Below are 12,558 nucleotides of genomic sequence, written 5' to 3'. Positions count from 1 at the left end.
GCCTTCAGTCAGAGATTGCTGCCATGGTGCCATCTCCCCAGCTTTCGTTCAACAACCCCTTCATGTCTCCGGACCTCTCCCACTGTGTATCTCTCTGCCGCCTTTGCTGCTTTCAAGGAATCTCATCATCAGGGGCATTTTTTGTGGGAAATTTACACATTTAATTATCAGATATGATCACGTCTGGCACTTTTTTGCTAGAGAACACATGGGAGCTGAATAGTGAATGACTTATGAGAGGTTCATTTTCCAAAGCATGTAAAATCCTGTGGCACAGGCCACTACAGAAAAATCTGAGGTTCTTGTTGGCAGTATTTATAAAAAAAGAGACCATATTGCAAAGACTCCTAAAAGTTATAGAAAAATAAAATATCACAAAATGTAAATAGCACTTAGAGAGAAAGCACAGACGCCACATGTCAAAATATGCATTGAGATTTTTCACTTCAGATCAGGGAAATTTTGAGGGTTTTTTCCAATTAAAACAATGGGGAAACTGTGTTACCATCTAAAAGATATAATTGCTTAATGCAATTAGCATAAATAAGTCTAATTCAGCTTATATTAACAGTGATAGTGATTAGATCTAGAAACCCAGGAAATAATAATAACATTCGCATTTCCTACATTATTTATAATTTATTTTAGAAACTTAGGAAAAAGTACAGTTCTGATTATATATAACTTTGGATAGCTTGCTTGTCTGAAGCTTTAGTCTTTAGTCTATTTTTAGGCTTTAGTCTTTACGTAGTCTGTAGCCCAATATGAAAGAACATGCACAATATTTTAAATTACGGAAGAGTCGTTTTACAAACATCTTTAAGAGCTTCTTAAACAAATCAGAAAATTCAATCTCTTAATATTGGTAGATTTAGTAAAGTTTGTAGGGAATCCTTATGTGCAGAATTATAGTTGGAGACCCAAGCATTGATTTTACAAACTCCTATATATCCGATTAATTGTGTAAATGTGACAGAAGTTGAAATCATCTAATATGCTTGTAGGAGTGAAGTGAAACTAATTAGAAAGTTGTTGAAGTTCTCCATATGAAAATAGCTACTTTTCATTTTTTAAAATACAGAGCCATATTTTCCAGCAAACACCCAATGAAAAATTTTTTCTTTTCTTTACAATTTAATATCAGTACTGGGCTTTCTAGTTTTTGAGTTTCCAGGAGAAAATCAACAATGATATAGGAAAGCAGCAAATGCATTAATTTCTTCACAAATCCATTTTCTGTCAGCAGAAATAAATATTCCAATGGAAAAATGCTTCCAGTCTTAATCAAAGCTTCAGAGTTATCATTTGCTACCAAAAAAGTAAAAAAATTTCTTTTGCCATATTTTTTCTGATTATTCATATTTGCTACATAAGCAGAAAGAAGATAAATCTATACCTCTCTGTACAGGCTGGGAGAATCACATAGCAGCCTTGATTTTAATGACTTTTTTCCCAATTCTAATAAAAACTTGCAGTGCTTGTACCCATTTGTGACGAAGTTTTATCAGTCTCACTGCAAACTTTAGTGAATTTTCACACAGTACCAGACACCAAATCAGCTCTTCATGGGTTATAAAATGTTTCTTCACATTTCCAGGTTTAGATTAGATTATCTGAAAACAAATTTTTCCACATGGAAATTCCTTTCCTTGGGAAGAAGCGTTTTTCTAGTAGATTTCCCTTCATTCAGCTCAGCAGCTCCACAAAAATGAGAAGTTTTGTTGCCTTGATAGTCAACCAACCATTTTCAAAGCTTGCAGGCAAAAAAGTATCCCAGGTCTGAAATGTTTGACCAAACTTCTAAACATAATGAGGTTTACTTTTACCAATCTGTCACTTCTGAAAAACAAATATTTTATTTATCATATACTCTTGTAACCACAGAGCAAAGAACAGGAGATAATTTATCAATCTGCAACCTCTCTCTTATCTCGGTTCTGGTAGTGAAGTTACAGCATAAACCTAACCCTTCCAGCCAAAACTTCATACTGCAGGTCTAAGAAATTCTCTGTTTTACTTTTCAGAAGTGTAGAAAAGATGAGTTGCTCCTTTCTTCCTATTTTCAGAGAAACCTCACATACTTGTCTCACCTAAAACGCATTCTTTATTATTTATTCATTTCCAATGTCGCTGGGTTACCAACACAAACTGAAGTTCATAACTGCAAGTAGTCTAAAAAGCACCAGTGGAAAACTGTTAAGAAATGAAAAACAAAATTTAAATTTACATTCTTACTGCCAAAAGGTTTCCAAAGTAAAATGGCACAAAGCCGCTTGTTTCCACTTCTTTCTCTTGCCAGTAGCTTCACCCGTGAGCAACATAACGCTCTGAAGTTCGCGCCTGGGATTTGTCACGCCCAACCATAGACCACTGGAGGATGGATGTCTGAGTCTGTGCTTATCATCTGGGGCTGATGGAGGAGATGGGGCCTTAGAGGACATGTCCCCTCATCTGCCTAACATCCCTGCTGCTGACGGAGCTAGAGACAGGCTCTGCGGGGACCTGTGGGCAGCAGCTCAGAATTTGCTAGCTAGTTTTCTAGCACCAAAGCTAGGGCAGATGACTCGTACAAGGCTATTATCAAAATGAGGAAAAACTGTGATGTGTTACCAGTTTGCAGGATCAGAGTCTTGGTCACTGATTTGTGTTCCCAGTCACTGCCCAGAAGTCTTTGTCATGCAACAACTGAATCATTGACAGATTAAAAATGAGAGCACAATGCCAAGGTTGAGCAGGTCCCTGGTTTGGAGGCTTCAACCTCACATGTTGAGTTCAAGAAGCCACTTCACGTGCAAGTAACTGTCTTGGATTTTCTGAGACACACATGGGTCCTGCCAAACCAAGATGCTTTTCTAAACTTAATGAAACCTCTGTTACATGCAGGAGCAATGATCACTATATTGATGTTGACAAGTTAATGCCTGTGAAATAATCATAGTGTTTGCTAAATGTTGTGCTTGACAAACAAGTATTCTCCATTTTTGCATTACCAAACTAAAAATGAGCATTAAATTGATAATCCACAAATCCAGGATTATCTGACTAAAATCTCAGTTGTCCCTTTTTTTTGTGATAAAATATGAAAAAAAAGAGTGCAAATCTGAATTTTCTTCTGCTATTTAAGACTGACAGGAGTCACGTTATAAAGGATAACTACTAAAAGGGAAAAGTTGGTCAAAGCAGAAATTTTAGAGACAAGGGGTAACGATTTTAAACTAAAAGAGGTTAGATTTTTTTTAGATATAAGGAAGAAATTTTTCACAGTGAGGGCGGTGAAACACTGTCACAGGTTGCCCAGAGATGTGGTAGATGCCCCATCCCTGGAAACATTCGAGGTCAGGTTGGACGGGGCTCTGAGCAACCTGATCTAGTTGAAGATGTCCCTGCTCATTGCAGGGGTTGGACTAGATGACCTTTAAAGGTCCCTTCCAACCCAAACTATTCTATGATTCTATGTTTTATAAGAAGTATTCACCTAAGACAAAGCCTGGATAGCTTTAGACCAACAAAAAAAGATCACTGCAATGACAAGCAGTGTCTCATCTTTATTTTGGAACCTCTGCTTCCCAAATAAGTATCAATACGTTGGACTTTATGGAACAAGCCTTTCATCAGGGCAGCCCAATTCATCACTTCCATCTTAACATCTGTGTTGAAATCTTTCACCTTTTCTTTGTAATATAATTAACTTGATACATACACAATTTACAAGCCTGATCTTATACACTTTGAAGTCAGTAGAAGTTTTCTTTCTCTCTTCTGTGGAGCAGGACCAGATACATGATGAGCTAATCCGTTGGGGATTTCTTACATGTCAAGGATCCTAATGCAAAAGACAAAACAGAAAGTCAGTCTTCTTCTGATTGCACAGATTTTAGACTTTACCACAGGTACATGATTGCCCCATTCCTTTCACAGTTTAATGAACACCATCACCACTCCTTAAATGTGCTGTAGGAGTCAGAAGTGATCCTCTTTTGGAAAACTATAGGACAAAATAAACTTTAAATAAGCGCAATTTTGCAGGTTTTGGAAAACGCTATCGTTTTGCATTCAGTCATTTGAAACTAGGGCTACAATTTCCATTGAAGAACCTTGCTGGTTCTTACAGAAACAACCATGCCACAGTTTCAAGTCAGTTAGTCAAAGACACATTTTTCAGTATTTTTTCAAAATACTTTGATTCATATTGCCCTTAGCAAAACAGAAAATGTTTTCAGTTTCGAAGGTTTGCCCTTTCTCTTTATTCAATCTTTCTTAATCCTAGAGAAGAAAAATGGCCTAATCTTGGAAATGTTTACTGCTGTGCCATAATTCTTCATACTAAAAAAATGTTGACATTTGGGTCTCATGAGCTAATTTGCTGAAGATAAAAGGACAGGACTTCTCAAAATACTTTTTTTTTAATTACTCCTTGAGGGGGAAAGATGTAGCAACATCTTCTTTTCTAAACCATTCATCAGTGAATTCCAGATTAAATTATAGCAATCGATATCTGTGAATTTGGCCAGGGATTTGGAATTTCAAGATTAAACAGAGAGAGTGATTTCCTAGACTTCAGAAGAAATCTTTTCACTTATATAGTTGTTTAACACTTTTGCTAGTGGTGAAATTCATACAGTTCATCTGATAAGGTCTGCAGCTGCGTGTTAACCAAGAAAAAGGTGTTACAAATTGATGTGTGTTAAGAAGCATGTGTAGCCCCGGAAATGCCATCAGCCTTAGCATAGTTTGGGTTTTGCAATTTACCTCACCCAAATAAGACTTCCTAACAAATTCCTGAAAGGCATAAAATCCTGGTCTGGATCCCCTGAGAGGTTACGTTACTTTCCATCCTCAATATGTAATTTTATGTAACATGTCATTGGGTAACGGACTGCCAAAAGTACCCTGGGCTCCACAGAACTGCATTGAAGGTTTTCCTTCTTTCCATGGTCATTACCTTCTTCCTGGCAACATCATACATAAGGCTGAGATTGACTGTAATGTGCCAATCCTGCTCCACATTAGCAGGCCAGTTCTGCTCCAGATTACACCATATTTAGGAACATCCATTGGGTACTGATGATGACTGTGACTGAAAAGGTGATCAGGCATTTACTGTTGTTCAGTGCAGTCCATACTTTCTTCAAAGCAGCTAATTGTTGAGCTAATTGTGCTTTAAAGCACAGGCTGACATAATCACATGCCACTGGTTTATCAGGATAGCTTCAGCTCTTTGCATTGCCTAGAATATACTGCCAGCAGCAAACTGGAAATATCAACCCTCTATTATTATAGGTCACTTAAGGAGTATTATATATATTCAGATATAGAATATGTAAATCTCGTAACTGAGTAACACTCCATGCAATGTATTTAAGAGACGTTTCTTAAACCGTCACCAATACTTACTCAGCAGGATGTGGAAACTTCTGTTCATGCTTTGAGTTCCCCTGTCTTCACAATATGAAGTTTCAGGCGTAGTTTAAATGTTTTATAATTACCTGTGTGGCGAAAAAGAGTCCCTGTTCTGGTGACCTAATGGAAGTGAAGGGGAGGAAGAGCCAATGAAACGCAAATTTGGCAGTAGGCAGCTCTGTCAATTTTTTGCTCTGGAAGAGGTCCTCCAGTCTCTACAATGGAGGTGTCCTCGATGAAGGATGTGGAGCAGGTGCCTTCCCTAACAGCACTAGGTCAAGGACCTCTGGGAATTATAAATAGTCCATGACTTGAAGGCGGGGTCAGGAAAGGAAAATAGGGCAACGGAAATTAGAATTATGTGAACAACAGAGTTTCTCTTTGGTGATCCAACCGAAAAATTAAACAAAAAAAATTCATTTTGGGTCAGCCCAAAGCACTTGCCCCACTCAAAATGAAACAGCTCATTTTGCTTTCAAATCTCTTTTCAACCTTTGAAAGAAAATGTACATAAAACTCTAAAACAAAACACTATTTTGAAGTGTAAAACTGAAATATTTTATTCAGAAAACGTCAGAACGAAATATTTCAGCATGTTTTTCCTTTTTTGAGCTGTAACTATCAACGGAATTGAAACACAGCTTGCCTGACTGAAAGTACTTCTTTTGGTCAGTAATTGTTTGTCCCAGACATTTCCTCTGGTTGTAAGGGAAACCTCCTCCAACTTCTACTTCCTTTGTCTGTTCAAAACTGACCATCACCCACCATCCTTCACACACCCACAAGTCAGACATGCCCTGTAAGAAAACCTATGAAGGAAATTCTGCAAAATTTGCTGTGTGGCATTTCCAGGGCTTCAGCTTATGAGGTTTCCATGGTAGAGTCTTCCAGCTGGTGGTTTTCAGGGTTGGAGAAGTTAATAAACAGTTTACTTTTTTTTTTACGCTTTTGTGGACAAATGGGATTTCATCTGGGTTTAGCCCCAGTGTGGAAACCTTGAGAGATTGATTTGACATTTCTGGGTAGGGCAGCTCAACAAGGACAATGTGGAAGAGGCCTAAAGGAAGCAGAAGAAGGAAATAAGTTAATTATCTGTTTGTGAAGAGATGATATCAACGAAGATCAGCATGTGTGGTTCATGGTCTATTCTCTATTTATAAACAAGGAAGAAAACAGGTACTTTCAGGGCAAAGTCCTGTTATGCTGTCCAAAGGCACAATCTTTATAAACCTCTAACATAGATGAGATGAATGACACCTGAATAATTCCTATACCCTCCATTGACTATAAAAGGAGCCTCATGTAGCTTGGGGATAGGCTGTGTCTGTCAAAGGTCAGTGAGATGAACTCCCCATTTGGTGCTTAACTTCCCTCCCTTTGCTCTCAGCTGTCGCAAGTTCGAGTGATATGAGAAAAGATGTTGGCCAACATTATTTCTTATTGCACAAGAAAGAAAATAAATATCCTACTGAATATAGCAAAGGATTAAACCCCTAACACGGTAATGTTGCACCAAATCCTGGCTGGCTGTCCCTGTTGAGTCACTCCTGCCTTGACTGTGAACCGGCATGTAATTCATATGTGTGGAGCAAAGTAAGCCATGCTGATTGCACCTAGTTTGACAGGTAACGGGCATCCATCATCCAGATAGATCGTATTCCAGTCTAGTATGTGAGTTCCCACAAGAAAGTGTTATTTCAGTTCACATAAAGCTTGTTCAAATTAGGTATGGATGGACGCTTTTATCTCAAATTTGCTCTGGTGCAATGTGGGATAGTTTAATCTCACTTCAATGCTGCCTAACTTCAACAGGTGAGGTAAGTCACATTAAGACTAACTATTTTTGGACTAATTCAATTTATCTTTGAATGTAATTGATGGTAAGGTAGATCAAGGTAGATTTCCTGCCAACATTTTTCCCATATTACAGTAGTTATTCATGGGGTGTCTCCTAGATATCCTTTTAGCAAGATTTTTTTCTTATGAATGTCCCTGATATGCTGTGTTTGCAAAAATTCACCCTCCTCACCTGCACTGCCACCTGAGTCTTTTATTTGAGACATTTTTTTTTTCTTTTTTTTTCAGATGTGAACAGGATTCCTGTTGCCCTGGTGAAGAAACGATAAAGCCTTGCTCAAGAAGTCTTCACCAGTTGCTGACAATCCACTATGACATATTTCCTCTGGCTTTCTCACTCTTTGCATGCTTTTCACCTCTTTAACCTTGGTCCAGACACCAATGTCCCTGTCTGAACCAGAGCAACTCCTCTGTCTTTGCCCAGGGAACATTGCTGAAGGACCTGATAATGGTAGACTAAACTGCTCTTCAGTGACTTCTTTGGGTTTTTTTTTTCTCTAGGAGCTTGCATTGAGAGTAGGCACCACGAATTTCTCTTCAGAAGTGCTCTCAAATCCCTGATGCTGCAGAGTGCCCTTTGTGCTCAGGGTGCCTATGGGGCAGTGAGAAGTCAGAGTTTTCCCTTAGCAACTGCTGCCTGACTCCTTGTCTCCATCTCATCTGACCCACGGGGGACAACAGCTTGGGACTTTTCACCGGCAGCTATTCAAGACAGGATCTTGTCTATGGCCATACTGAGGCAGAATCAATGAAGCAAACCAATGACTCTCAGGAGTGATGCTACTTTTCCCACCACCCCTCACAGAAAGGCTGACCCACAAAGTTCCCCACTAAGCCCTGGCCTGTGATAAGTTGAAATTTCAGCCTTATGATGAAGAAGCATGTCTCCATGCATCCTTTCTGGATACAAGAATACAGCCACTGGCCCAGCAGCCCCAGAGGCACAATATGTGTCACCTCCCTTACATTTGAGTAAAAGAGAAAAGCTCTGTAAATGGCAATATTTGAGGACCAAAATATTTATTATAATAAATTAAAGACTAAACATTTATAAAACAATCCATTTGCATATAAATACCACACAACAATTTTAATTTCATAGTTCACTTAAAAGCCTCTAGTACAGCTTCATAAATACATTTCCCTGGATATTTTTCAATTAATCTATATAAATAATAGTACTGTATAATTATTACTTTATAATAAGTTACCATTAAATATGAATGACAAAAATAATTTCTGAATTAGCCTGAAATACCAACTTTTCAGGCAAAGGTCAGAAGGGGGCAACATACGCAAGAGAGATTTCCAAGTAAAAGGCTCAAAACATCCTGGCTACATATCACTGCCTACCTTGACCAAAGCTGGTTCACAGGCATCAAATCTCAGCCTATAAAATACAGAAGTAGTTGCCTTATTCCAATGGAGGTGGAAGCGTCAATGGAGATGGACAGGAGTGTGCCTTTGAAAATAATTTATGCCCTGTGTTGAAATGGAGCTGCAAACACTGTCCTGGAGTTCTCATTTTCAAATAAGGAAGCAATATGCTTCCTGTCTGTGCCCACCTAGTTTGCTATTTTTGGCACAGGTAAAAAAATATACTGCATCAGGGATTGGGGGGGAGTGGTCCACAACAGTTAATCAATTTGAGTTATAGCGAGAGTTTTTCAGAGACATCTCCTCAAGCCTGATCTGAAATTCTTTCAGTTTTTCTTCTTGTTCCCTCCCTTCTTTGGGGTATCAGTACAGGCATTTTCTACGTAGTCAAACAGTAAATCCAGTTCTCCAATGGCTTTAGTCTTTCCATTCTCTCCCAACTAGAAAAGAGCAGAATTTAAGTTTTAGCATCTCATTATTTCTCAGAAAATTGAAATTAGGCTTGTCACAGAAACTGAATTGAGAATTTACTCTCCCTATTCCCTCACATAGTTCTATTAGAATTATTATACCATAAGATGTAAACTAGCTCATTCAAATCCAGTCTAGCATACACAGTTACGTGCAACCTGATTTCTGAAGGACAATTTTACCACAACACATGCAGAAAGTTAACAGGACAAATGAAGGCGGGCTGGAAGTGGAAACGTCACTAATCCGCTCTTTAATGCTCCTGCAGGCTTCGCCTTCTAAATAATCTCCAGAGTTTGTTTCATAATTAGGTCAGCCGTAATGCAATTCAATGATTGGGATTTGGAACTACTCTTTTTAAATATTGGGAAAAAATGTACCTGTTCCATTTTGCTCTTCATTTCTTCCAGGTTCTTTTCAACGTGCTCTCCGTGTCCCGAGAATTTCTAAAAAAAGAAAACATCCAGACATGACATTAGCAGCTGTAGGCAATAATCTGCCTTTTTTTTTTTTTCTTTGTCACACCTTTCTATCAACCTCGAGTTTGATATCTTTGGTCTGAGGTTTCCTTTCATATCACTGCCTTTTGCCACTGTTTGCAGCATTCTGAGGTTCAGGACCAGGAACAAGAGTCACGAGGAGGGAAAGAAACCCAACGCTACTCACACATCTGCTCAGTTCTGAGGTCAGGGACGCCAGGAACTGTGCCACCTCCTCAACGTATGGGTACTGGCCCTTGGCCTCGGTGAGGAGGACGTCTTTCACTACAATCTCCACAATCTTCTTCATCATGTAGCAGCGGTTGTTTTCCTATGTATGCAAGTAAGAGGTCACAATAAATCATGGCAAGTGATCAACAAGTGCTGCAGAAGGATGCAAAGAGTAGCCTCCTGACGTAAGACTTACCTTGATGTTAACATAGAGCTGCTGCCCAATGAGCCTGTTGTCCGTGTCCTGGTCAGAGACCCTGGCCTGAGAGGAAAAAAATGAAATGTCAGGTGGGGATGGGACAATTCTCTAAAAATTAATAATAAACCCTAAGGTTTTCATCAATAATAGTGCAGGTGAAATGAGGGAATGGACACCATAGACAGTCTGTTACAGGTAGATAAGCTTAGACATTGTGTCTGTCTGTCCCCTTAATGGGATGAGATTCAAGGTCAGTATCACTGGAAAATGAATAAGCAGAATTCTGAGTTCCTGTCCCCCTTTTAAACATTAGATGTCATAGTGGTTATGATGACTAAACCAGATGCTGCAGGTGGCTGACCTCATGGCAGCCTGTGACACTGCTGGGAGGTGCTGCAGCACTTGATGGCGTACACCATGGAGGACCCACCCATGGTAAGAGCAGCCAAGAAACCTGCCCAAGAAGAGCACTGTAAGATGCCTGAGGATCTGCCTGGCCATGGCTGGATTCACGGCAGGCCCAGCTCCAAATGGACTGGGCAAACAGAGAAATTTAAGCTCACGTTACACGATTGCCCCAGTCTAGCAGCAGCCACTCAAGAGAAGGAGCTGTGCTGTGCCAAGGGGCTGCCTTTCCCTTGGGGAGCAGGAGGAGGAGAGGCAGCAGCTTCACCCAGCCACACAACAGTGGGCAACAGACCCACTCCACTCGCCCAAGTTCTGCCTTGCTGCAAATACATGTTTTTTTCTGGAGAAAGGCAGGAGAAAGAGAGAGGAAGGCCAAAGGTGAGAAGTCAGGGCACTGGCAGAGGAGGAGGTCCTCAGATCCCTCCATGAAGGACATGTGGGTTACTGTACCATTTTAGCCAACGTGTAGGTGCGATTCCTGATGTAGGGTTGCTGGAAGTTGATCTTCCTGAGCCTGCAGGCATGATGAGCTGTAGAAGACAATCCTGCCCCTTTTGGAGGCAGAGGGCTGGTGAGAAGAAGAGGAAGACAGCAACAGCAGCAGAAGACAACCCATCCTGAGAAGCTTTTGGTCAAGGTTTGCAGTGAGGCCATGGCTCACGATCCAAAGTCGTCTGTCACAGCAGGTTGCAGCTACAGCACTCAGCACTGATGAGAGAGAGTAGTGTTAGCATCGGGAAGAGCAGGCAAGGCAAAGTGAGAGAGGCACAAGGGCTGCAAGCCTTACCTTTGCTGTGATTCTTGATGTGCTCTGCAGGAGGTGAGGTGCACCTTATATAGGGCCACCAACACCTCTCTCGGCTTTTTTTTTTTTTTTTGGGGTGCTGGTGGTGAATTAAAAATGACATCAGCAAGTCTCTTACTTTCCAGTATCCTCTTCTGAGAACTACCTAACCACTACAAAACCCACAAATACAACTTCAAGGCCATTGTAAGCTTTAGTTTCTTATAAAATAAACCAAAGCAGGAGCTTTTACCAGGGCAGGAATCCTGAATTCTTTTTGCATAAAAATATTTGAGAAGTTTATGGGTTTGTGCCTTCTGTCCTGATTGTAACACACTAATTGGATTGGCAATTTGATGGCAGACAATGTAATTTATATTAATTTTTGTTCATCTTCTGTGGTAAAAGACTGGTGCCCCGATAGTGCTGACTAGTATACACAAGTAGTCAGAGACTGCACCAGACTCAAATCACTGACTGCCTATAGTTCCTACCCTGCAAATACCCTTTCCCACATACTGTCCCGCTGGAGTCACCAGTCATCTGCCTATCACTGTGGAATCCTCTCCGAGACATCAGAAACTGGGTAGGATCAACATTGCATTTATCACATCCCTGACCTCCAAATTCCCATTTTCCAAAAAATTGTCCATATTCCAGACTGTAACCAGGGGTAGTGACCAGAGCTGTGGTCACGCACTTACTTATCCAGGTGATTTCCATGTTCCTGACCCTGTTCTGCTAACGTAAAGGCACTGTGGCACCTTCAGTCTGAAATATTATGCAGGGTGCTAAAGGGAAACTCCGCTCTCTTTAGAGAGTAATTTGCAACCCAGCTGAGATAGTGATGCATGAGGACACAGAACCGGTACAAATGCAAGCTCCTGGCTGTCTAATACCCACAGGGCTCACAGGTGACAAATGTGAGAAATCGAGCCTGGAAAACCAAGGCTCCAGCTCTGCCTCTGAGAGTGAACAGCGGCATGCCTGGGGCTGGGCTTCACCCCTCATGGCTGAGGTTGTGGGGACAAGAGCCATAATCAGCCTTACCCCATGGGCTGAAATGCCCAGCTCTTTTGCTTGTACCTGAAAGGAAGCAGTTAAAGGCAAGCTAGCACCAGGGTTAGGCTTTAGCCTCCCCTGATGCATCCACAGCATGAATTCGTTTCTCCATGCCTCAGTCCTGCCTCAGTTGCCTTCAGGTACATGCCACATCAGCTATGCACAGCCCTGTGCCCTTGAAGTTGCACCCACTCACCCTGGAGCCATCATCACCACGTCCCTTTCCACGCCCCTCTCACGGTATCCCACCCATTCCTATGCCTGGCCTCCAACAGCATCCTGACTGCAGT

At 40.8% G+C, this 12,558-nt stretch overlaps 1 protein-coding gene across 1 annotated transcript; it reads right to left on the bottom strand.

Annotated features, from left to right (window-relative positions):
• Positions 1–8,960: 8,960 nt before the first annotated feature.
• Positions 8,961–11,076, bottom strand: IL22 (interleukin 22). Its single transcript, XM_010292603.1, has 5 exons — positions 10,873–11,076; positions 10,012–10,077; positions 9,772–9,915; positions 9,486–9,551; positions 8,961–9,074 (listed from the first exon to the last, which is right to left on the bottom strand). Exons 1-5 carry the CDS (start codon positions 11,074–11,076, stop codon positions 8,961–8,963), a joined length of 594 nt encoding a protein of 197 aa, XP_010290905.1.
• Between the last annotated feature and the right edge of the window lie 1,482 nt (positions 11,077–12,558).

This window comes from Phaethon lepturus, unplaced genomic scaffold (genome assembly GCF_000687285.1).
Source record: "Phaethon lepturus isolate BGI_N335 unplaced genomic scaffold, ASM68728v1 scaffold19440, whole genome shotgun sequence".
Lineage (NCBI taxonomy): Eukaryota > Metazoa > Chordata > Aves > Phaethontiformes > Phaethontidae > Phaethon > Phaethon lepturus.
Note: the sequence above shows the minus strand (reverse complement) of the source record. Positions and strands in the feature narration are given on the sequence as shown.